This window comes from Centropristis striata, chromosome 3 (genome assembly GCF_030273125.1).
Source record: "Centropristis striata isolate RG_2023a ecotype Rhode Island chromosome 3, C.striata_1.0, whole genome shotgun sequence".
In the NCBI taxonomy this organism is placed as follows: Eukaryota; Metazoa; Chordata; class Actinopteri; order Perciformes; family Serranidae; genus Centropristis; species Centropristis striata.
The window spans coordinates 17,538,582-17,563,975 of NC_081519.1; the positions used below are offsets into that span (position 1 = coordinate 17,538,582).

A 25,394-nucleotide genomic window follows, 5' to 3' on the forward strand; every position below is an offset into this window, starting at 1 on the left:
GAAATAAAGAAATAAATTCAGCCATTAAAGAGAAACAAGATTTAAGTGAGGAAAACACACACACACGCACACACACACACACACACACACACACACACACACACACACACACTAATAAGTACATCTTGAAATCAACCAATGGATAAACGAGTCCCGACTGGATGAGTGCAATTCTTAACCTTACGCAGCAGCTGGATGCTCAGCATATGTGTGTTTTTGGCCTAAACAATTTGGGAGATTTATGGGACTAAGGGGATTTCAATGATGGCTGTTCCAATCAACATACACTGAATGTCTCTGTCCCAATCATTGCATAGTTGCATCACTCACGGTCCCTCTTGTGCTGGGGGAGGACCTACTCTTAGAGTCCTGAAAAAGTTCCTCCAGGGCAATAGGTGTCAGTATGCAACCTCAAAAACAATGTTCATAATCTGCCATTAAACGGGTAGAAGAGAGATGTTGAAGCTCTTGAAATATTATGACTTTATTCTCATATTAGCACTTTATGCTCTCATTTATTACAACTTTTTTCTTAAAATGTTACAACTTTATACTTGACTTCTCAGTGAACACAGATATGTGAGATATGTTTTTAATGTGCAGAATGTTTTGAACATGAGCAGAAATCTTGCAGAATTATGAAGATGCAGCTATTAAACTCCCAGGGTTTATAAAGCAATTCATTCGAATGGATAGTATGTCACTGATTGACTTCAAATTAGGTAAATCGTTAACATGAACAAGTGCCACATATACACTAAGTTACTTCCCCTAACAAACGAAACCAATTGAGACTGAAGACTAATTCGTACCCAGTTGATCTACAGAAGAATAATAATATTTGTCAAAAATACAGAATGCCTTAGGGACTAAATGCATTATTTTATATTATACTATATTATATTATGATATTGTGAATTGTCAAAAAATGGTGGCTCCTGAGGACTTTGGACGCTATAACAGTATCAGCTGCAGTGTGGGTGGAGTAAAAAAAATGTTTAGGAAGACGTGATCCTCAACTTCCTTTCACACTTGAGTTTAAGCCTTGGCGGTGCACAGAGCCATGTCTGCGCTGTGGAGACTCTTGCTGCTGTGGATTTGTGTCTGGCTTCCGGCTCAGGGAGATCTGGTTGTTTCGCGCAGAGAGGCTGTGACGCAGGTATTTAAAAATCCGCTCATGCATGCAGACTAATTTTAAAGTTTTGATATTCTTCGATGGTCTGGTACACCTCATTCGTACTGAAACGTAGATATTGCTGCCACACACAAAAAAGGGCTCAGTATCGCGTTATAACGTGATAGTTTCACGTTATTTCATGATAATGATTTTTTTTTCACGTTATAACGTGATAGTTTCACGTTATTTCATGATAACAAAAAACAAGAAGTATGTGACTGAGAAGGATTTTGAAATGCAACGCTCCTATGCGCTGTCGGCTGTGGCTCGTCTACAAAGTGCATGTTACCATGTAAAGGTGTAGGGTAAAAAAAAATCCATCCACACAATAATCCATCCTAGCTGGTAATACTGGTAACGTATGTGGATATCTATCTACCTGATTATCTATCTATTCTTGCCTCTATGCATCTATTTCTGCTCGTTTAGTTTCGTTTTGTAACGTCAGGTGAAACTATCACGTTACAACGTTAAACTTACCATGTTTTAACGTGATCGCAATCGCAACGTCCGCAATCAGTCCATAAACGGTTTATAAATGCCTGTATAAAGTTGTAAGAATTAATATTTCCCATGAAGGCACAGGGGGAGGGGCATGCTTATTGTCTGGTAATAGCAACAGTTTTTTTCTGAAAATTAATGAAAGAACAGGCTGTTCAGAGATCATATTTTACAAAGCAGTTGTTTTCAGCTGAGTAAACAATTGATATATTGATATTGATGTAGAAATTTTAAGTTAACACAGAGATATGGGCTCTCTGAGAACAACAACTTTAATGTTAATATATAATTGGGAAATTAATTGTGAAACTTGTATGTTATAAGAGACCATGGCCAAGATAACTGGTAGCTTTTATCTCACAGGTTGGGCAATATGGAGAAAAACAAATATCACACTATTTTCATCCAAATACCTCAATGTTGGTATTGTAGAATTGACTACAGGTGCTTTCACAAAATATTCATACAGTGTTTTAAATAAATAATCACTAGTAATTTTGATGTATGAATAAGTGCTTAAAGCCAGATAACAGAGCAGCAAGAACAGTCTAGATAATCAAATCAAATCAAAATCAGCTTTATTTATAGAGCCCTTTAAGACAACGTTAGCTGATACAAAGTGCTGTACATGGCAGGACAGACCAACAATAAAAACAATAAAAACAAAGAACACGCAAAAACAACTAAAACAAAGCGAGTCTCATGCTGGGTAAAACAAAAAAACAGTAAATAAAAGTGGGTTTTTAAAATTAATCTCAATTTTAAAATTTATCTTAATTTTAAAAAAACACAAAGAACAAATAAAAACAAAAAATAAAACAGAGCAAAGGCTCATGTTGAGTTAAAAGCCAGTGAATAAAAATGGGTTTTAAGATTTCTTTTAAAAGCGGACAGTGAGGAGGCCTGCCTGATGTGCAAAGGTAAAATGTTCCAAAGGCTGGGAGCAGCGACAGAGAAAGCCCGGTCCCCTCTGAGCTTACGCCTGGACCTCGGTTCCCTAAGGAGCAGCTGATCGGCCGACCGGAGGCAACGTGCAGGGGCGTAGGGGTGGAGGAGCTCAGAGAGGTAGGGCGGGGCGAGGCCATTTAAAGAAAAAAACAAATAAAAGAATCTTAAAATGAACCCTAAAGTGCACCGGCAGCCAGTGGAGGGAGGCCAGGATCGGTGTGATGTGCTCCCTCTTTCTGAACTGGAGACGTGCAAGGGAGGACTGGCTAACTCCAAAATAAAGTGCATTGCAGTAATCCAGCCGAGAGGTAATAAAAGCATGGATCACTGTCTCAAAGTGCTTGTGTGCAAGAAAAGATTTCACTTTAGAAAGCTGCCTGAGGTGAAAGAAAGAAGATTTCACTATTGCACTAATTTGGCGGCCCATTTTAAAATCACTGTCCATTTTAAAACCCAGGTTTGTGACAGTCGGCTTTGTATAAGCTGCCAAAGGACCCAAGTCGACAGGGCAGGATTCACAGGAGCCACTGGGGCCAAACACAATCACTGTTTTTTCTGTGTTAAATTGAGAAAGTTAAGGGCCATCCAGGCTTTCACATCGTCAAGACAGGCCAGCAGGGGTTTGATAGAAAATGTCTCACTTTTCCTCAGGGGGACATAAATCTGGCTGTCGTCAGCGTAGCAATGGAAAGAGACGCCATGTTTTCTAAGGATGGACCCTAGGGGCAGCAAGTAGAGGGAGAAAAGCAAAGGTCCTAAAATTGAACCCTGTGGGACCCCATATAAGAGCGGAGCGGTGGAGGATTCACTAGCCCCAAGACCAACACACATAGCAGACACTGTCTGCTAAGTAGGACCTAAACCACTCCAGTGCGCTACCACCATTGCCCACAAGCTGCTGCAGACGCTTTAACAAAGGCAGCGGTCAAATCGAGCAGCACAAGAACAACATGGTTGCCACTATCATTTGCCATTAAAATATCATTAAAAACTTTTAAAAGAGCAGTCTCCGTGCTATGCAATGTTTTAAAACCAGACTGAAAAACCTCCATGATGTTGTGTTCATCAAGGAAAGTTTTTAGTTTTGCATAAACTATTTTCTCCAGGATTTTGGAGACAAATGGCAACTTGGAGATGGGCCTGAAATTTGCTAAAACAGTGCTGTCAAGGCCAGGCTTCTTCAGCAAGGGTTGTACAACTGCATGTTTGAGGCTTATGGGGACAACACCAGAGGACAGACTGTTATTTACAATAGTCAGAACCGAGTGCCCTAGGGAAGAGAAAACTTTTTTAAAGAAGTGGGGAGGGACCACATCACGAGGGGAACCTGATGGTTTCATATGGGCCACCACATCCTCTAACACTGATCCTCAACTAGAGTCACATGTTCAAATGTGTTGAACACTGCTGTGCAAGGAACAAAGACAGAAGGGTCAAAGGTGGGTGGAGAGATGAGGGCTCTTGTGGAGGCAACTTTGTCAATGAAAAAGTCCAGAAAACTATTACACACATCGATGGATGTTTCTAAACAGGCTGTGGGACATTCAGGACAGAGTCAATTGTTCTGAACAGTACACGGGGGTTCTTGTAGTTTTTTATGACAATGCATGACAGATACTCTCTTTTGGATGCCTTTACAATATTTTGATAAAAGCACCAGCAGTCCTTTAAAATCTGAAATGAAATCTGCAGCTTGTCCTTTTTCCACCTGCATTCGGCTCTGCGACATTCCCGTCTGGCTGGATGAGTTCTTTCATTAAACCAGGGTTCAGCTCTAGCCTTAGACTGCCTGGGTTTTAGAGGAGCCACAGAGTCCATTATGGAAAGGCAGGAGGAGTTAAACCAGGAGCAGAACTCCTCCGTATCAGCAGTGGCTGAATCTGGGCGCACACAGACAGCAGAGAAGGCAGCAGAGAAGTTTCCAGCAGTGAGGGGGTTAATAGCACGACAGAGCCTGACAGGTGAACAATGTTTAGCCGGCAGACAGAGAAAATCAACGCTAAATAAGACTGGTGCATGATCAAAGAACACACAATCACCAATCTCTAATTTTGACACAGTCAGACCATGAGCAAGAACTAAGTCTAATGTATGACCATGCTTGTGCTTGGAGCCAGACACACATTGCTTCAGGTTAAAAGAGTCCACAATGTTTAAAAAGTCCTTCACCATAGGCTTATCAGGACAGCACACATGCAAATTAAAATCGCAGACAAGAAGGACATGATCATAGTTAGGCATCACTCCTGCAAGGAAGTTTGAAAACTCACTTAAGAATTCCTTATTGTATTTTGGGGGCCGGTAGATGAAGGCACAGAGCACCGGGTCTGAGCGACCAACCTCGAACACGGTCAGTTCAAAACTGGAGAAGGATGCAGGATGCTGTTTGCAATTAAAAGTTCCTTTAAAAACAGTTGCCGTTCCTCCACCTCGGCCCAGTGCCCGCGGAGAGTTAAATTAGGAACAATCAGACGGTAAAAGTTCTAAAAGTGGGCTGCACTCACCCGCGTTCATCCACGTCTCCGTCACGCAGAGGAAGTCCAGATCACGGGAGTTGAATAAATCCCTTAAGATGAAAGTTTTGTTTGCCAGCGATCTGGCGTTAACCAGGCCAATTCTGGTCGGAGCTGGAGCTTGTGGCCCAGCAGATCGCTGAACGCGGAGCGGCGTCCTCAGGTTGTGGAGATTGATCCCACACCACCGGAGCCGCTGGGAGACGCCTTATAAAGTTGGCGCCATCTTGTCCAGACTTTCATACTTTTTCCTTTACTGTAATGTAGCCGTTAAAACCAGGAAAAGACAACACTTATGCCGTATTATTATTATATTATTCAAATCAAATACATTAGTCTCATATCACATATCAATATAATAGTGGTGCGAAGGATCACAAAACCCAAGGTGCCAGTGTCATGGTTTTGATTCATAGATTGGATCATTTTTTGGATCAGCAAAAAAAGAAAAAAGGGTGAGACAAATATTTCTTTGCATATTAAAACTCAAACAAGACTCAATATGTCCATCCAGTGTTTAAATTGGAGTAGATACAAACAGATTGAAGTACAATAAAAACATGGACAGTGAATAAAAAGTTGCCAGTGAACATAGTTTTAAAATACAGTAAAAGAGTGGGTAGAGTGTATACCTCTTTGCACTCAGTATGAACACACTCTCGGTAGGAACAGAAGTCCCAGGCACAGCAAGGCTATAGCCAATGCAAGCGTATTTACAGTTGTTGCTTTTCCACCATTGCAGTGGGTTTTCCATCCACTGTAATACTGCTTGCTGCCTGTTAAGATGCCACCTACTGTTCAATGGTGTCAACAAGCGTTTTGTCTGTGGCCTCCATGGCTGGCATCTTTTGTGGAGGAGATCTCTGTGAGTCTGCTTCTGTCATGTCTGTGTCCACCCGTCTGTGGCGAGCTACAGACGGTTGCCTTGGATAATTCTTCAACAACTTTGTTCTTCTCCTCTTCAAAAAGATCTGGCACGATCTTCTCACTGAAGTGGGTGTGCGAGGAGATTTCATAACATGGAACAAACACTTTTGCAAACCATTTGTTTTCTACAACCAAATATGGAACCATCATCATCATGTTTAGGGATTTCCATATACCTCGAACGTGAGCAACACTTGTGTGTACATCTAGGCTCAGAAGTATGTAAGGAAGGCTATCAGAATTATGAATAATTATCATAAATAATAATAAATAATAATACATTATATGACTTGATTTACTCTAAGTCACCTCATAATGGGGCACCACTCTGTAAAACAGAGAAAAGATAGCCAATTCACCTAAATCAGTCTCATAAAGTCGAAATCAATTTAGAACTCAGAGGTTCTTTCTGGCCAATGATGTTTTCTCACATCACATTGACGTGATCACACACAACTGGCTTTCTTTTTTTTCAGACTAAAACAGCACACATGTCTTTTCTCTGTATTTTCACCGCAACTCTGCATTGAGATTTAGATAATTATTACTTTAAAAAGTACCAGCAGCAGTAAAATTATTTCAAGTTTTGCAATTGATTCGTGGTTCACATGCATGCTGAACTGTGTGGGGTGATCCGTCCGGATAATCCGTGAACTGTTGCACCCCCACAATGTAATAACAATATATTATCACAGTAGTGGTATAGATAGATATCTCTAAAAGTCTTATCTTGCATTTTGTTTACGTGGTTAATGGAATGCACGTGTATAGCGCTTTTGTAGTCTTTACGACCACTCAAAGCAGCTAACACTATAGACGGCACTCATTCACCCATTTACACACTCATACTGGTGGCTATATGGTGCCACCTGCCATCATCAGGAATTAATTCATACACTGATGAACACAGCATTGAGAGTAATTTGGGGTTCAGTATCTTGCCCAAGGAAACTTCGACATGTAGGCTGCCGAGGTCAGGGATCGAACCACAACCGTCCAATCAGTGGGTGACCACAGCTGCCCACATAACAGTGACCTCTTGTGGTTTTGTGACATGAAAAATTTGGTGATATTTTTCCTGACCTTTGATCCACATCTTAATATAGAAAAAACAATAAGGTGCCATGCCAGTTCTCCTGGCCACTGCTCTTGGAATAATATGTGTTTTTGCGGTACTGTAGTGAACCCCAGCCAGACAATGGTGAAGCCTACTGATGTTTCCAAAAGCATTTATTTATATTTTTTATTTTTTATTATTTACTTACTTATATTCAGCCATCAGCCTTAATTCGGACACAAATATACTTTCCTTTCCTGCACAACCCGTCTTCTAAAAATACTGTGAGAGCTACAGGACAGATAAATAACATTAATTAGCTCTTATAGACATACATTCATTCATTCTCCTTCTCCACTTATCTGCACTCGGGTCGCGGGGGGATGGAGCCTATCCCAGCTGACATTGGGCGAGAGGCGGGGTACACCCTGGACACGCCGCCAGAATATCACAGGGCAGACACATAGAGACAGACAACCATTCACGCTCTCATTCACACCTACGGACAATTTTAGAGTCACCAATTAAACCTAACCAGCATGTTTTTGGACTGAGGGAGGAAGCTGGAGTACGCGGTGAGAACCCACACTGACACGGGGAGAACATGCAAACTCCACACAGAAGAGCTGCAGGCCGGAGTCGAACCAGCGACCCTCTTGCTGTGAGGCAAAAGTGCTAACCACTAGACCACCGTGTAGCCCCCAATTTTTTTCTTTTAGTGTTTCTCTATGAATTCCAACAAGAGAGAAACCCAAGTGCAGCAGACAGTCAGGAGGGGTTCTCTAATTTACTGGCAAAAGTGAAAATGCAATGGCTCACTGGCATGGGTTGCAAGTCTGAATAGAATTAAAAAAGGGCAAGTTTGGGGAAGTTGGTATGTGGCTGGCAGAGGTAGAGAAAGCAGTGGTTAAGAGAAACAGAATGTGACACTCTGTCCATCCTTTCAGATGATGGAGGTGTACAGTGTGAAAGTGGACTGCACTGTGACGTCTCGTTTCGCCCACACCGTCATGACCTCCAAGGCTCGGAACAAAGCAAACGTTTCCCAGGAAATCTTCTTCGAAGTTGAGCTGCCCAAGACCGCCTTCATCGCCAACTTCAGCATGTCAGTCAAAACTACATATGACAGTGAGCATGGATCACCTCTTTCTCTACCTTTACAGATGTCTTTGTTCCTCACAGGGAAATTGAAGGACAGGTGTATGTTGGGGAGGTGAAGGGGAAGGAGAAAGCAAAGAAACAGTATGAGAAGGCTGTTTCCTCTGGACAGACTGCTGGACTGGTTAAGTATGTTTTACTGAAAGTGTTACAGTTGCGTTGAACCTGTGGTGGTGTCAACAACACATTGACGTAATACATGTGCATCATTACAGGGCTTCTGGAAGAAACATGGAGACGTTTTCTGTGTCTGTCAACATCGCAGCCAAAAGTAACGTGTCATTCATTCTGACCTACGAGGAGCTCCTTCAGAGGAAACTGGGCCAGTATGAGATTCTGACTCGAGTTAAACCCAAACAACCGGTGCAGGAGTTTCAGGTTGGACACACTCTGCTCTTTTATTTTTCCTAATTATGACAAGGTGGTCAGGAGGAGCTGGAATCTGCTGTCCAGTGTCAGGAATGCAAAATGTGTGTTAAGCAGCTGATGTTGTACTTTGACTCTGTGGATTCTTTATATAAATCCATGCTAAATCAAAACTTAATCTCTAGATCTTGTTCAATTCCTCTAACTCCATATCTCTGCAGGTGTTGTGCCATTCATAGTCAATAGACGGCAGAAGTTATCTGCAGAGGCCTGATTTAATATAAAAGGAGACAGAGACATACTGAGACTGTGTGTGTGTGTGTGTGTGTGTGTGTTTGTGGACAGATTGTTGTAAACATCTTTGAGCCCCAGGGCATTGATTTTGTTGAGGCCACTGCTACATTCCTCTCCAATGAGCTGCTCCCCCTGGTGGAGAAAACCGTTACAGACACAAAGGTAAAGTGTTACAAATATTTCTATACTTCCCTTTATAACGTTTAGGAACTATGATGAGGTTTTAAATTTCTCCTGAAATGAACTTTTTTGTTTCTCAGGCACACATCTCTTTCTCCCCGACACTGGAGCAGCAGAGGAAATGTCCAGGATGTGAAGGCAACATAATTGATGGAGATTTCATCATCAAGTACGATGTGAAACGAGCAGAGGACCTAGGGGCAGTTCAGGTCAGCGGCCAACAAAGACGTTGCAGCAGCACATAACTTCAACCTCTTTTCCATTAGCCTTTGTGCCTCTTTTAACATTAACTCTGACATCCAATAGGTTTTTGTTCATAGCTTATAGCATTTGCGAAGAAAAGTTTAAAAAATGAGATTTCCACATCTGTTTTATTATAAAGCAGGTCAAGGTTCTATGAAAATACTGTTAAATTATCAAAACACTCAATTCACAGAGAATTGCATACAGCCCATATTCAGAACTGTCAGAACTTCCATAAGATTATTTATGTATGTAGAAGGTACTACTACAGTGGTGTTACACTCATTGGCCCTCATTTAACAAGCGTAGAAACCAGCGCAGATCTGAGCGTATATTTCGTCTTATGACAGGGTTCATGTGGGATTTATCAAACGATCTTATCTAGCCAATCACAGCGTAAAAATGATAAGCTGTTTATAAATGTGGCAGCTCGAAACAAACATAATTTATATACCACGACCTAATATATACCCGATTCAGATGGCTTGCCTCGAGAGTTTCCGATCACTTTACGAAACAATGTTTTAAAGTAAGTTTTAATTCCAAAAGAAGAGGAATTTCTCAGAGGCAGAAAGTGAAACACTGACATCCAACAGGTGGAACAGAACAAACTGGTTTTGTTTGGCAGCATAAAAAGTGAAAAGGAAAGAAATTAGTGCCGCTGTCAGCAAAGTAGCAGTGGACCATTGAACTCCCGGCGAGTTTGGAATAGCCTATTTCATTTATAAATTGTAATATATATAAAGCCTAATAGCATATATAATATGCAAATATTATTATTAATATGATGGAGAGATATTATTCACTTCTTTACATTTCGTAAGAATTACGTCCCAGTCAGAGGAGCGTGTGGCAGCGCTGATTGGAAATGTTTCTATCCGGGCAGAATGGGTAGTGGAGGAGACGCTGACCCTTCGGTGTCCAGCAGGACAACGGTAAACATTTAATAGCAGAAGACAACAACATTTAATAGCCTCGGCGAGTATTCTGTTTAAAGAATTTCACAGTCGCAGGGTGTATTTATTTTAAATGATGTTTTAATAATAAATGATGTAGCTTAAACATGCTTTGGTTTGTCACCATTAAAAAACAAAACACCGGAGAGTTTTATCAGCATTTTTTTTATCCAGGCATCGATACAGTAGTCTAAGATCAGTTCTCCGACTGAGACGTGTGCACTTCACGCTGACTCAAATTTGCGTACACGAGCTGAGACTAGACGTGAGATCTGATCGTACCCTCCGTTCACGTCCAAATTGATAAATGCCGAGCCTTGCGTAGAAATGATTGTGCGCCCACTTTACACTCACTTTCTGTCGTACATTCGTTTGATAAATGAGGGCCATTGTCTCTAACCATTCCATACATGAAACCTGATTTGTTTAGGTCCAATCCCCTGATCAATCAGCTATCCTGACCCAAACCATGGGAGGTAAATGCCTTACCTCAACCACCTTAGTAGACTTCAAACAAATTAGGGTTTCTGGTACAGATTGAGCAGCAACAGTCAATTATATTGTGCCACAGCGTTAGAGAACCTGAGTCCACATTCTAATTATAATTTGATATTATTCTTAATCAAATGCTGTTTGTCAATTCAGATTGTGAGCGGATACTTTGTGCACTTCTTCGCTCCCCCTGACCTGCCCAGAGTCCCAAAGAATTTGGTGTTTGTGATTGACAGGAGTGGATCGATGGGTGGAAGAAAGATTGAACAGGTAATAAACTTTTTGTGTAGATAACCATCATACTCCGTGCTTCACTGTATGTACTTCTTCATAATGATTTGGGAACCTTTGCAGACCCGGGATGCACTGGTTGTCATTCTGAAAGACCTCCACGAAGAGGACCACTTTGCTCTGATCCTGTTTGATGATTCAATTGTCACCTGGAAGGACTTTCTTAGCAAAGCAACAAAGGAAAATGTGTCTAAAGCCATTGCCTACATCAGGAAACTTAAAGATAATGGATGTAAGAGAAAGTCAAGTGTTACCAACTTTATATATTTTGTGCACCTTTCAGATGTTTGATGATGTTTTTTGCACTTCTGGGGAATTTGTCAAACAAGAGAGATACTCAGATGACTTCAGTTTTAACACCAAATGCTCCTGAACAGTAATATTAACCTACTATACAATCATCCTGTGTCACTCAGGTTGATACTGATAGCAGAACAAGTATCAGGCAATTGATGCAAAATAACCATGCTCATAACGTGTAAAATAAAGTAAAACAGCAAATGCTCCCTTCGTCACAGTTTTTAGACTCCATAATAAAACCTTTTCATTTGTGAGTTTTAGGGCTGCTGATAGATGGATTTTGTTACTTTCAGGCAGAGCCAGCCTTTCCCTTGCTTCCTGTATTTTTTATTAGCTACTGGCAAGAGCTTTATATTTAGTGTACAGAAATTAAGGTGGTATGGATCCCTTTATCTATGGCTTGACAAGAAAGTGGAAAATTAAACGTAATTTCCCAAAACATGAAACTATTATTTAAAATAACATTACCATTCAGGAATTGTTATTTTATTTCCACTGTGATGATGTATGTCAAGAAATGTTTTATGTCAATCTGCTAATCATATTTTTTTAATCTTTCAGCCACCAATATCAATGATGCTGTACTGAAGGCAGTGACCATGCTGAAGAGAGAAAGAGAAAAGAAGAACCTTCCAGAGAGGAGTGCAGATATGATAATTTTACTGACTGATGGGATGCCAAACCATGGTGAGTAGTCTTAATTTGGAAGAATGTATTATATTTTTTAAAGAAAGGGTTGTGTCAAAGATTGTCAAGGGGGGTGTGTCCTTTCAATGTTCTTTCTGTTTGTCAAGACAGATGTGAGGAAGATCCTTATAGGATTTAAAGGTTGTCTGTAAACAAAGACTTATTTTTGGATCCTGTTGTTTGCTGAGTGCAATGATTTGATTCAAAATAGAATTCAAAGTTTTCAGAAGGTTGACAAGGTCTTGAAAAATATGTAAGAAATATGTTAAGTAACTGTCTTGTTGAAACTGCAAGGCTTTCATTCATGCTCACACATTACACTTGTGTGCCTGCATATATTCATGTAGGGGAGTCCCAGATCCCAAAGATTCAGCAGAATGTGCGCTCTGCTATCAGGGGGAAGATGACTTTGTTCTGTCTTGGATTTGGAAATGATGTGGACTTCTCCTTCCTGGATGTGATGGCCAAAGAAAACAATGGACTTGCCCGTAGAATTTTTGAGGGTTCAGATGCAGCCATTCAACTTCAGGTAAAAAGAAATATATACAGATTTACAGCAAATATAATGTCCATGCAAGTTTAAGGGTATTTGTTTCCACTTCAAGGGCCTTTATAAACATATAATGCATGATTTGGAGTGTGTCTTGTTCCAGGGTTTCTACGAGGAGGTGTCCAGTCCTCTGCTCTTGGAGGTGGACCTTCGTTATCCTGACAGTGCAGTGGGCTTCTTGACCAAAAACCACTACAGCCAGTTGTTTAACGGCACAGAGATCATGGTGGCTGGTCGGCTTAAAGAAAATAACCTGGACAACTTCTTAGTGGAAGTGTTTGCTCAAGGGGTGAGGATGGACAATATGTCAGTTAAAGCATGAATAAGACCCCATCCAGTAATGGAGGTGAATAAACATTGGCCCTTATTTATCAAACGAGTGTATGACACAAAAGTGAGGGTAAAGTGGGCGCACGATCATTTCTACGCAAGGTTCTGCATTTATCAATCTGGACATGAGCGGAGGGTACGATCAGATCTCACGTCTAGTCTCAGCTCGTGTACGCAAATTGGAGTCAGCGTGAAGTCCACACGTCATGATTACATGATTACTAAATGTAAAGAAGTGAATAATATCTCTCCATAATAATAATAATAATAATAATAATAATAATAATAATAATAGTATGTGCATATTACATAGGCTATTAAGCGTCATATATCACAATGTATAAATGAAATAGGCTATTCCAACCTCATCGGGAGTTGAATGGTCTGCTACTCTGCTGACAGCACCACTGATTTCCTTCCTTTTCCTCCTGTTGGACATCAGCATTTCACTGCCTCTGAGAAATTCCTTTGCTTTTGGAATTAAAACTTACTTTGAAACATTGTTTACCTCATGCAACCAAAAAGCTGTGACAACTTTAAGTCTGTGCTCCAAATGTAAAATATTCATCGAACTCGTTTGAGTTTATAACTATAAGTACTTTTATTTCATAAACCTCCATCGCTGCATAAACTCCAGCCGCCACATTTATCAATAGCCGATCATTCTTACGATGGCAAATTGCAAGGGCACGAGGATCATGGCGCTTGTGAAATTCCTGCCCTTGTATGACTGAAAAAATACAAAAGCTTGTATCTCTGCTGGCTGATGGTGCATTCACAAGCTCCTCTGATGGTCCTGTTTAGAAAGCCTTTCTTCTTACTTCAGTGTGCTCGTAAGCTTTAACTTGTAATGTAGGAAACTTATAAACTGCCTGACGGCAACTACATCCTCTTGGACTCAGACTTAACCCATTTTGTTGTCTGTTGTCCTCTCAGACTTACGTCACTTTGGAAAAAAGCATCTGCTTCTGCTTGTAAGATGAAAGAAGTGGACTGTTTTATTTGACTATTTTAAAACCTCAAGTTTGACATTTTGGTCATCGCCATCTTGATCTTTTGGAGCCGTAAATGAGCATATTTGGACGAGAGGGTGGATCTGGAAGTGAGATAGGTTATTAAAAGTGCTGTACACAGTGTTGCGAGCAAATCTATGGAGTCCAAGGCAGTCCACTCTGCTGTTGTTCTCATTCTCGATATTCATATCAGGCTCAGCTGTGCTTTGTACTAATGAGTAAATGTTAGCATGATAACATGCTAATATACTGCTAAACTACAGACTACTGACTAAATTCCTAATATATGGTAAACGTTATGTCTAGACATCAGCCTTTTAGCATCGTCATTGTGACCGTGTTACCAACCAGACGTTAGCATGTAGTTAGCATTTAGCCTCAGAGAGCTACTACGTAGTATGGCTGTAGATTCTTAGTCTTGTAATGAAATAATACAATTACTTTCTCCCCTTGTCAGTAATACCACTCATTAAGTCTCTCCTCTTTCTCTAGCCTAAAGAGGACTTCCTGGTGCAGGGAAAGGCAAGTGTGGTCGACTTGGATGTGATCTACCCAGAACAAGAGTACATCTCTCGGGATTTCTCAGAGCGTCTGTGGGCCTACCTCACCATCCAACAGCTACTGGAGAAAAGGTTAATTCATCGTCCATCATTCCATCCTGTCTGTCAACTTTATTGTTACCTGCACCAAGATTCGATGCAAGCTTCTTCCTGAACTATGACAGATTACTCAGACAATTAAATGGTCCATATATTTTATTTATTGGAAATCATGTGCATTGTATGCCATTATTAAACAATCAACTAATCTGCTCTCTGTTTTATTGCCTCACAGTGAGATTGGCTCTCAGCAGGAGAAAGAAAATGCAAAAGCCAAGGCCCTGGACATGTCCCTGCAATACAGCTTTGTCACCCCTCTCACCTCCATGGTAGTCACCAAGCCTGAAACTGAGGACGGACCAGACAGCCCTCTCATCGCTGATAAGATGACTGAGGGTAAGGGAACAGGTCATGTTTAATATGTTCACAGCAGATTTCTTTTTTTTTTTGAATCAGTACAAACAGACAAAAAGTGACGAGTAAACCAAAAATGTTTTTAGTTTTAAAGGTATAATATATTGTTACATTATTAGAAACTTACTATGTATAAACTATACTTGTCAAATACACTTATCTAACATTGTGTTGTGTGTTTTCCTTTTTCACAGATGAGCGACAGCAAGAGGAGAGACATGGTGATATGGCAATCCCTATGGGGATCCCTATGGCAAAAAGTATGTGTCATATTTGTCATATGTCACGTTGCAAACAGAAAAAAGTGACGAGTTAACCAAAAATGTTTATTTTTAAATGTATAGCATATTGTACATACAAATTACATATTAAAAACGTGTAACGTTGGTGTTCAGTAAATAGGAACCCAAAAGCTGAGACTCGTGCAAAGCAGTTGGAAACAGGGTTTATTGATCAATTTTAGGCAAAAGGGGTTTAAGGGGGAAGTGCAGTTCAAGTGGTTAAAGTTGAGTAGCAATGCGTGAGGCTGGCGGTCTACAGAGGTGCAGGCAGAAGTAGCAGGAGTCACTGGAAAAACAAGAACAAAACGTGTCACAAAACAGGAGACAAATCACAGGAGCAACTAGAAGACTGTAACGATCCACAAAGACAATCTGGCAGCTTGTAGAGAGAAGAGGATATAAGCTGCCGTTATTGCAGTCAATGACTCAGCGTCTCTGGAGGAAGTGCCCAGAACCCAAACACAAAACTAACAAATTAAAAGCCACCAGAAAACCTGGAACAAAACTAGAGAAATAAATGCACTTCCAGAACACAAAAGTAAACATCAAAATTAACTAAAGAGGTCAAACCATGACATCATACTTGTAACACAGATTTTAGATGGCGACTCCCACCCTGCGTGGGTCAACTCGCCTCAAAACCACTTCCAGACTTTTCTCTGTCTTGGCTCCCAAATGGTGGAACAAGCTCCCTACCGACATCAGGACCTCAGACAGCCTGTACATCTTCCGCCGCAGGCTGAAGACCTATCTCTTCCAACAATACCTCGGTTAAGTCATGGTCACCTAACAGATATATATATAAAAAAAAAAAAAAAAAACTCTTATTCTTTTCTCTTCTTTTCTTCTTTAACATATAGCACTCCTTTAGCAATGACAGTTAGCTCTTAAAGTTATGTACTTACTCGATTCCTATGGTCTATGTCTAGTACCATCAGGTTGAATGCACTTGTTGTAAGTCGCTTTGGACAAAAGCGTCTGCTAAATGACATGTAATGTAATGTAATGTAATGTAGATGGGAGAGACACAGGTTGCTTTTTGAAATTTTCCAAAAAACAAAAAACAATACCAAATCATCAAATTAACAGTCTGGGCCCAAAATTGAGGTTAACATAACAGAACTGAACTAAGGCGAACATCAAACTGTCCTCAAGACTAGACTAGACTAATCAGGAGCTGCGGGAAAGCTCAGGGCCTGTGCTATCGTTTCTATCCATGTATTTGGACTTGTTAGAGGAAGTGAAAGCTTGTGTATTGTGTGTCAGTTACATTAAATGTGTGTGCATGTAATTGAGATTTGGCAGCTGTGGTGGGGCTCTGTGCTCTGTGTGTTCAGTTAGGGTTAGGGGGCTTTCTTCAGCTTAAGGATGATGACAGGGGTGAATTAACTCTGAGTTTAAGTTTAAAATTAAGATTAATATTAAGGTTTCCTTTATTAGTCCCACAACAGGGAATTTTCCAGAATTATAGTAGCAAAGGGAATAGCAAAATAACAATAGATAGTAAACAAGCAGTATCAACTAAACATATATCAAAAGGTATTAACAATAAAAAAAAGTATTAGCAATTTACAATTTAAACATCTAGAAATATAAAAAGTATTAACAATTTAGGAGAATTTTCATTTTTTCATTGTGTGAATTTGCAGGAGTGTCCTTGCACTCCAAAAGACCTCAGTCTCCTGAGCAGATAGAGTCTGCTCTATCCTTTCCAGTTGATTGTTCAGGTGAACACCTGGGGGGGTAATGTGTGCACCTGCGGAAATCCACCACCAGCTCAGCTCGTGGTGGTTTTTTGGAGTGCAGGGTTGGTTGTAGCTGTTTTCAGGTATTTCAGTGCTATTGCTTGGTGTTGTTGTCTTATGGTTTGGATTGCTGTTATGGAGTGTATGTAATGATTGCTGATGTAGGTCAGTAAAGTAAGTAAGTGTAAGCCAGTGCTTTGTTTTGGATGATTTCCAGGCGCTCTAGCTGATTGTTGGAGATGGTGATCCGGGCGGCGACAGAATGTTTGAATAGTCGTTGGATGTATGACAGGTAGACTTTGATGACTGTAGAGGGAGATGCACCCTTTTCTCCACAGATGGCTTTGAGATGCTTTAGTCTATTGTCTGATTTTTTGCTCATTCTGTGTCATCATGGGTTCTCTCCGGGTCCTCCAGCTTCCTCCCACAGTCCAAAGACATGCAGCTTAGGTTTAGCTGGTGACTCTAAGTTGCCCATAGGTGTGAATGAGAGCGTGAATGGTTGTCTGTCTCTATCTGTCTGCCCTGGCAACCTGTCCAGTGTGTACCCTGCGCCCCTGTGTATCTTCAACAATGTCAGCGCAGTACAGATAAGCAACTAAGGATAATAAATTAATCAAATTTTGTTGTAGTTGCTTAACTTTGTGTTGTGTTTTTTTAACTTTTGACCTCTTTCAGATTTCATCTGGACAGATGACGAAGAAATGGACAGTGGTATGACAATCTCTTTTTGCATGAATAATGCAACAAACTTATGTGATATTAATCTGATAAACTGACTGGGTAATTCTGATGATTCTTCTTATCAAATTCATAGCACCATCATTGCATTATTATTAACAAGCTGAATTAGTATTTGTAAGTAAAAAGACATCTAATTAATTTTGTGTGCTGTGTTTTCTGTTTTCCTGTTTCATAGATTACTTCTACGACAGGGAGTTTGGTAATCCAGAGAATTTTCTTATTATCAAACTCATAGCACCATCATTGCATTATTATTAACATGCTTAATTAGTATGTGTCAGTTGAAAGCCATTTAATTCATTTTGTGTGATTTGTTTTTTAACTGTTATCTTTTTTTATAGCCTACAACTACCCACAGAATAGAGATTTCTACAGTGGTAAGATAATCTTAATTATGTGATATGATTTATACATCTTATTTTGGGTTTAACAATTACTGAAGTATGCTTTTGTCTATTTTTGATCACGGATTCCCTGGTCCATTGTAGTTGGTCCAGCTACCATTGGGGCAGTATCCATTGTGGCAGTTCTCGTTGTGTCATTTGTAGCTGTGGCAGTTTACTGTTGCTGGTCAAAAGGTAAGCTTTCTTTACAAAAGTAGTTGAACTATCGTGTCATTCCATCATAATGATGCCTTCATTGTTGCTTTTACTTGACTCTTTTGTTATATTTTTTTAATGCTGCATAGATTTTGTACCAAGTATTAAATACTGAAGAAATCTGGGTAGGCTTAACACTGCTGCACTGAGGATGTAACTAAATAATTCTACAGTTGCTTATACTATTATAAAAAATTGTAAGGGTTTTGCTTGCAGACCCAAAAGCAGAACAAAAGGCTTGCAGCGTGTATTAAGAATGATCATGGGAAAAATCACTGATAGATTCTGGAAAGTTACTGGTAGACAAGCAAACGATCTGGCACTGAATGAGTGGAGCTTGGAGCTTTGGAGGCGAGCACAGGAGCGTCTGCAGCGGGAGCGGGAAAACAGGAGGCCACTCCCACAGATCACAACCCTTTGGAAAGTCGGTCAAGGGGAGGGAAAAACAGGAAAAGCACAGGAAAACAGAAAATAGGCCGAAAACCAGACCCAGACTATGACAAAAAAAACAAACAGTATTATATGTGTTTTCGGTCTGCCATGATAGCTTAAAAGTGAAATTTGTAATTATTAGCCACATGCTCCTAAATAACAGGGGGCAGTATTTAAACTTGTGCAAGTACTGATGACACTCATCAGGATGTGTACAGTTAAACACGCAATAAACGTGTAAAGGATGTATAGCAAACCCCCCAAGCTAAAATTAAGACTGACACCCAAACTGGTATTCTGCATTAAAGAGAGTTGGAAGGGACAGGTGTTGAAAGGCCGCTCGTGCGCGCACGCACCACTCATAACTTTCACTTTTGGTGAGTCACTGAAGCAGAGTGGACTGGAGGACTGATGCTGCTGAGAGTGTTCTATCCTGTTTGTTTGCATTCATTCCTCTTATTTTAGGTTTTTCCTTTAGTTTTGACGGTGTTGGCCGATGCCTATAATCATGTTTAGTGCATTTAGTTACGGTATGTCGGCCGCAATACTAGAGGGTGCTATTGCATAAATTGGATGAATGTAAGTTCCAACGGTTACCTGTAATGTCACAGCAGACAGCCTGACTTAGAATCAGTATGAATATTTTAGTATTTTGACCACACACACACCATAGTTACCGGTGCTTGCTAGGCTGTGCTGTGTAACCTTTGTGACTACAAAGTAAAATCCTCAAAGTCCTTGGAAGACTACTGTGTGTTTTGACTGACACCCCAGGAATACACCCATCTTAGCATTACATACAGCCCAACCATTGTTCTACTTGAGTCACCTACAAAATAACGGGATCCCGAAGAGTTTAGCTCCATCCCGACAGAGGTTGGGCAAGATGGCGCCAGTGTGTGTGGCGAGCCGTCAGATGCTCCGACTATTGTGTGTGTTTCTACTGCTTGTATCACTTGTTTCGCAAACTGTCAACTCTCTGCTGGTGTATGATCGCCAAACGCTGCTACACCTGAGAACATCCAACAAACAACTCATCAACTTTGAGTATAACGGACAAAAAACGTCTCCCTTCCTACTAAACATCCCGTCATACCTCTGCCGCACTCCTGTGCTACCTCCGCGGCGTAAACGTCACCGCCGTCGAGGTAAGCGGAGTGGCTGTCTGGTGAGGCTGAGGGCCGGGTTGGTGCGTCCTGATCGAGGTGGATATGGAGCGGGACCTCGCCTTTGTATCTCCCGACGTTCGCTGGACCCTGTCGCTGCCTGGTTGGTACCGGTGGCGGGTTCGGATTGGATGTTCCAGCCCCGTGGACCCTGCTCTCCTTGTCCCCGCCGGCGCGGAGTGAATCTGGGGAACCTGCGGCCTCTGTGTCGGGTCTCCCTGTCAGCTGCTCGCCCTGACCCGCCGGCTCCTGCCCGGTTTGGCTTGGTAAACGCCAGATCGCTTGGGAACAAATCATTCATCCTTAAGGATTACTTCATGTCGCGGGAATTGGATTTCCTGTTTATTACCGAGACCTGGCTGAGTGTTGGTGAGTCCGGTGTCTTTTCAGAACTTCTACCTGTTGACTGCTCCTTTTTTAACTCTCCTCGAACGTCTGGCCGAGGTGGAGGAATTGCGACTGTTTTTAAGAGTGACTTTAAATGTAAACAGTTATCGCCGTCATCCACGTTCACCAGCTTTGAACTCAGCTTGTTTGAGCTGGGGCGTCCGCACACGGTGCTGTGTGCGGTGGTCTATCGGCCCCCCAAATATAACAGAGTTTTCTGTGTTTTTGGCAGATACCATGCCAAAATATGACCGGGTCCTTATTGCTGGAGATTTTAACATTCATGTGTGTTGCCCTGAAACCCCTTTGGCGAGTGACTTTTTAAACATCATTGACTCTTTTAATCTCACGCAGTGTGTACTGGGGCCGACACATGAACGTGGTCACACACTTGATCTGGTTTTATCTCATGGTTTGCCTGTTCTTAACCTGGAGGTCTGTGATGCTGTTTTCTCGGATCACATGCCTGTACTTTTTGAAGCTGCTGTTTGCCGTAACACTTTTAAACCTCGCGCTGCTGCTCGCAGATGTCGAGTCATTAACTCTTTCACTGCTGCTCACTTCTCTGCAGTCTTCAGTCAGAGCTGCATGATTCCTCAGTCTGTGTGTGAGGACACAGAGTCTCTCAACTCTTGGTTCCTGGACACCTGTCAAACTGCTATAGACACTGCTGCTCCTTTGAAGACCAGACAACAGAGAACTAAATCAGAGCCTTGGCTAAATGAAACGACCCGCATGGCCAGACAGGAGTGTCGAAGAGCGGAACGAAAATGGAAAAAGGACAAACTACAAGTGTCTTTTCAGATATTGAGGGATTGCTGGCGTCATTTCCAATCCACTGTAAGAGAGGCAAAAAGAAAATATTTTGCTGATATTGTTATGGTGAACCGTCATAAACCTCGTGTGTTGTTTAAAGTAATTAACTCTGCTCTTAATGCACCACCTACTGGATTTGATGCCTCTCCTGCTCTGTGTGAGAACTTTCTTCAGTACTTCACTAATAAGGTTGCCTCTACCAGAGCACTTATTTCACCTCCTGCTTCTGATCCTTCAGTGTTTGTACCCTGCTCTGCTGTTTTTGACACCTTTGAGCCTGTGACCTTGCCTTTTGTGCAGGAGATTGTGTGTCATTTGAAGCCCTCGGGTTCGCCGGGTGACACTGTCCCGCCCCGATTGTTTAAGGAGGTTTTTCCCACTGTTGGCCCATCCTGTCTCACAGTAATTAATAGCAGTCTGTCCTCTGGAGTAGTCCCTTTAAATTTTAAACATGCTGCGGTGCAGCCTCTGTTAAAAAAACCTGGGCTGGATCCTACTGTCTTGGCAAATTTCAGACCCATCTCTAAACTACCTTTCATTTCTAAAATTCTAGAGAAGATAGTTTATGCTCAGCTCATGGACTTTTTAAATGCAAAAAATATTCTTGAGATCTTCCAATCCGGTTTTAAAACATTGCACAGCACAGAATCAGCGCTTTTAAGAGTTTTTAATGACATCTTTTTAGCTACTGACTCTGGTCATTGTGTTGTCCTGGTGCTTTTAGATTTGTCTGCTGCTTTTGATACAGTGGACCATGAAATCCTGTTGGCTCGTTTGGAGCAGTGGGTGGGCATCAGTGGCACAGCACTGGAATGGTTCAGGTCCTACCTGTCACATCGGACTTTCTGTGTCAGCCTTGGTGACTCTGTGTCCTCCACTGCTCCTCTCTCATGTGGGGTCCCGCAGGGCTCTGTGCTTGGCCCGCTTCTTTTTTCCCTGTATCTACTGCCACTTGGGTCCATCCTCAGAAAACATGGAATTTCTTTTCATTGTTATGCAGATGACAGTCAAATCTATGTCCCCCTCAAAAAAGATGACTCGTACTGTATTGACTCACTCCTAAGGTGCCTACATGACATCAAAGCCTGGATGTCCTCAAACTTCCTGAGTTTTAATGAAAAAAAGACCGAAGTCATGGTCTTTGGTGGCTCTTCTGCATAACCCCCCCTGGTTGATCTTGGTTCTTTGGCACAACATCATAAGCCAATTGTGAGTAACCTGGGGGTTAAAATGGACGCTAATCTTAAATTTGACAGCCAGATCAAAGCTGTGGTGAAGTCCAGTTTCTTCCAGCTACGGCAGCTGGCAAAAATAAAACCACTCCTGCAAGCACGGCACTTTGAGACAGTAATCCATGCCTTCGTGACCACTCGGCTGGATTACTGTAACGCACTTTATATGGGGGTTAGTGGGTCCTCCATTGCCCGCCTTCAACTGGTCCAAAATGCTGCTGCACGTCTTTTAACTGGCACAAGAAAGTATGAGCACATTTCACCTGTTTTAGCTTCACTGCACTGGCTGCCCGTTCATTTTAGGATTCATTTTAAAATTATTTTATTTGCTTTTAAAGCTTTAAATGGTCTTGCTCCTCCTTACCTCTCTGAGCTGCTGCACCCCTACTCTCCTACCCGCTCTCTCAGGTCAGCTGACCAGCTTCTCCTGAGAGTGCCAAGAGCTAGGCTGAAGCTCAGAGGGGAACGAGCTTTTGCCATCGCAGCTCCAAAACTGTGGAATGAATTGCCGCTGCACATCAGACAGGCCTCCTCACTGTCTCATTTTAAATCTCTTCTTAAAACCCACCTCTTCTCGTTGGCTTTTAACACCACGTAGAGTGTTGATTTTATGTTGATTTTATGTTGATTTTATGATTTTTTGTTTTTATTGTATTCATGCATATTTTATTTTGTGCGGGCAGTACATTTTATATTTTATTTTATTTATTTTTATCCCATTTTTAATTTATTGCATCTTACTGATCTATTGTTTACTACATCTCTTTGTATTGTGTTATGTATTTATTGTTTGTGCAGCACTTTGGAAACCTTGTGTTTGCTAAAATTGTGCTATATAAATAAAGTGGATTGGATTGGATTGGAGGTTACTCGCTCATTTGAGTGCACAGAGAGGAATAGCCCAGCAGAGAGTATTTACAGGTTGTCAACAGTCTCAGCTTGTAGAAAAGGGATCAGTGTCCCGCTATAAAGGGTGAGAGAGATGGATAGGGAGAAAGACACCATGACATATGTCTGCAGCACAATACACAGACCTCTTTCACATAATGTCAAATGTTAACAGTGTTAACAGCTACACAACTGTTTTAATCTGGCCTATATTACAAATTGAACCTTAAATGTCAATTGGGCCCAGGCATATGACCTTTAGGAGTGTACAAAACCTCACCAACTGGCCTCACCCTGTCTTTGCTCATTTTTTGTTTTCATCAAATCAAATCAAATTAATTAATTGAGTGTGTGTGTGTTGAAAGACTAACCAATGAATAAAGAATTACTGTGTTTACAAAAGGGAAAAACATGATTGTTTTGCTGACTGTGTCTATCATGATGATGACAATGAGAGGCATGTTGCAATTTAAGCCTGTGACAATTTGTAAAGCTGAGTTCTTATTCCTCATTCAGCGAAGATTACAAAGGAACAGCTACGAGTCAACAACACTTCAACTCTCAGTCCTGCAACCTACGTCACTGTTCAATCTGATCATCATCAAAAAAGTGGAGAGACAGCAGACGACCATTTGTTGGGGTTCAGACGAGTAGACAGCTCTGCAGACATGTGTAATTATGACTTTATGACATTTTATACATTTTTGAAGCTGCAGTGAAAGTTCATTTTGATACTACATATCTGTCTCTCTCTCTGTGTTCAGAATGTATGGGCCAACTGGTTCCAACTGTATTCATCGGTGTGAGAATGGGGACGGATACATCCTGGACGAGCTGTCAAAGCTCCTGGAGCCAGTTTGTTCTGCAAGTGGACACACTGCAGTCTTTATGTTTCTGAGTTTAACAGAGATAAATGTGCTAGTTTTATGCCAGTAAAGTGTGTTTACATTGCTACTATGTAAGTGTAGCCCAGTCATTATTTTAAAATTTTATTTTGTTTATTTTCTCTAAACAAAACTTTTTTTGTGTTGTGAACTTTCCCAAAAAATAATTATTTTCCGCCTGTAAAAAAGTTCCTGTGGTGATTGTCAATGCATGCCTTTTGTTCCCCTGGGGAATTTTTTGGCGTTGCACCACCCAGCATCAAAGAGCTGCGTGTGCTCAAATCGGTTGAGTCATGAAATGAAGCGCTCTCTCCTTTCTATTTATCTTCACTTTTTTTCCCGTTCAAAACCACAATATGCTGATATATACTGTTATGTAACAAGCTTATGAACCTGTTGGTCAAACCCTTCAAACTAAAATTAAGACTAAAAAGTCAATCAGACAGCTGCAGCTCATTCAGAACGCTGCCTCTCAAGTCCTCACTAAGACCAAAAAAGTAGATCGTAATAATTCCAGTTCTGAGGTCCTTACACTGGCTTCATATCTGTCAAAGAATTGATTTAAAAATACTTTTGTTGGTCTACAAAGCACTGAATGGTTTAGGGCCGAAATACATTTCTGATCTTCTGCTTATCTACGAACCACCCACTCTCAGATCATCTGGGCCTGGTCTGCTCTGTGTTCCCATAGTCAGAACTAAACATGGAGAGGCAGCGTTCAGTCTTTATGCACCACATATCTGGAACAAACTCCCAGTAAATTGCAGGTCTGCTGCAACTCTCAACTCTTTTCAATCAAGACTAAATACTTGTTTGCCACTGCCTTTCAGTAGTACTGCACTGTAACTTTTATTCCTTTGATATATATATTTTTAAATATTTTATCAGCTCGTTTTTAATTTTTAAATTTTATATTTGAATATACTTTTATATAGAGATTTTCCTAGATGTTTTATCTGCTCATTTTCAGTCTTCATTTTTTATATTTGAATGTAATTTTATATATGTCTCGTCCTAGTGCTTTTACTGTTTTGTGTCAAGCACTTGGAATTGCCCCGTTGTTAAAAGGTGCTATACAAATCAACTTGCCTTGCATTGCCTTGGGTTGTGATTAATGATCTGTTGATGACTTGTGACATTTATTTGTCAGTGTTGACCAAGATTGTTTAAACATTTGAAACTTTCCATTTCCCGAAATAAATGATTCCCCCCTGTATTTAATTT

The 25,394-nt window shown here is 41.0% G+C and overlaps 1 protein-coding gene across 2 annotated transcripts; it reads left to right on the top strand.

Annotated features, from left to right (window-relative positions):
* Nucleotides 1-1,042: 1,042 nt before the first annotated feature.
* Nucleotides 1,043-25,386, top strand: LOC131968242 (inter-alpha-trypsin inhibitor heavy chain H3-like). Of its 2 annotated transcripts, XM_059329036.1 has the most exons (20): nucleotides 1,043-1,159; nucleotides 8,071-8,228; nucleotides 8,306-8,410; nucleotides 8,497-8,659; nucleotides 8,993-9,103; nucleotides 9,202-9,330; nucleotides 10,966-11,082; nucleotides 11,167-11,335; nucleotides 11,965-12,090; nucleotides 12,438-12,619; nucleotides 12,744-12,929; nucleotides 14,476-14,615; nucleotides 14,818-14,978; nucleotides 15,191-15,256; nucleotides 17,701-17,736; nucleotides 17,942-17,965; nucleotides 18,108-18,143; nucleotides 18,255-18,344; nucleotides 23,803-23,958; nucleotides 24,051-25,386. In XM_059329036.1, coding segments are annotated over exons 1-20 (2,253 nt in total). In that variant the 5' UTR covers nucleotides 1,043-1,063; the 3' UTR covers nucleotides 24,053-25,386. The 2 variants fall into 2 exon arrangements, with proteins under 2 accessions (XP_059185019.1, XP_059185020.1); XM_059329037.1 differs by lacking the exon at nucleotides 1,043-1,159 and having other exon boundaries at nucleotides 8,092-8,228; nucleotides 8,306-8,405.
* The last annotated feature ends 8 nt before the right edge of the window (nucleotides 25,387-25,394 follow it).

What these genes read in the sequence shown, in the direction of transcription:
- LOC131968242 (XM_059329036.1), top strand. Translation starts at nt 1,064, where the DNA reads ATGTCTGCGCTGTGGAGACTCTTGCTGCTGTGGATTTGTGTCTGGCTT. An exon ending in AGGACCTAGGGGCAGTTCAG is followed by an intron (nt 9,331 to 10,965) that starts GTCAGCGGCCAA and finishes TTGTCAATTCAG; the next exon opens with ATTGTGAGCGGATACTTTGT. An exon ending in GAAACTTAAAGATAATGGAT is followed by an intron (nt 11,336 to 11,964) that starts GTAAGAGAAAGT and finishes TTAATCTTTCAG; the next exon opens with CCACCAATATCAATGATGCT.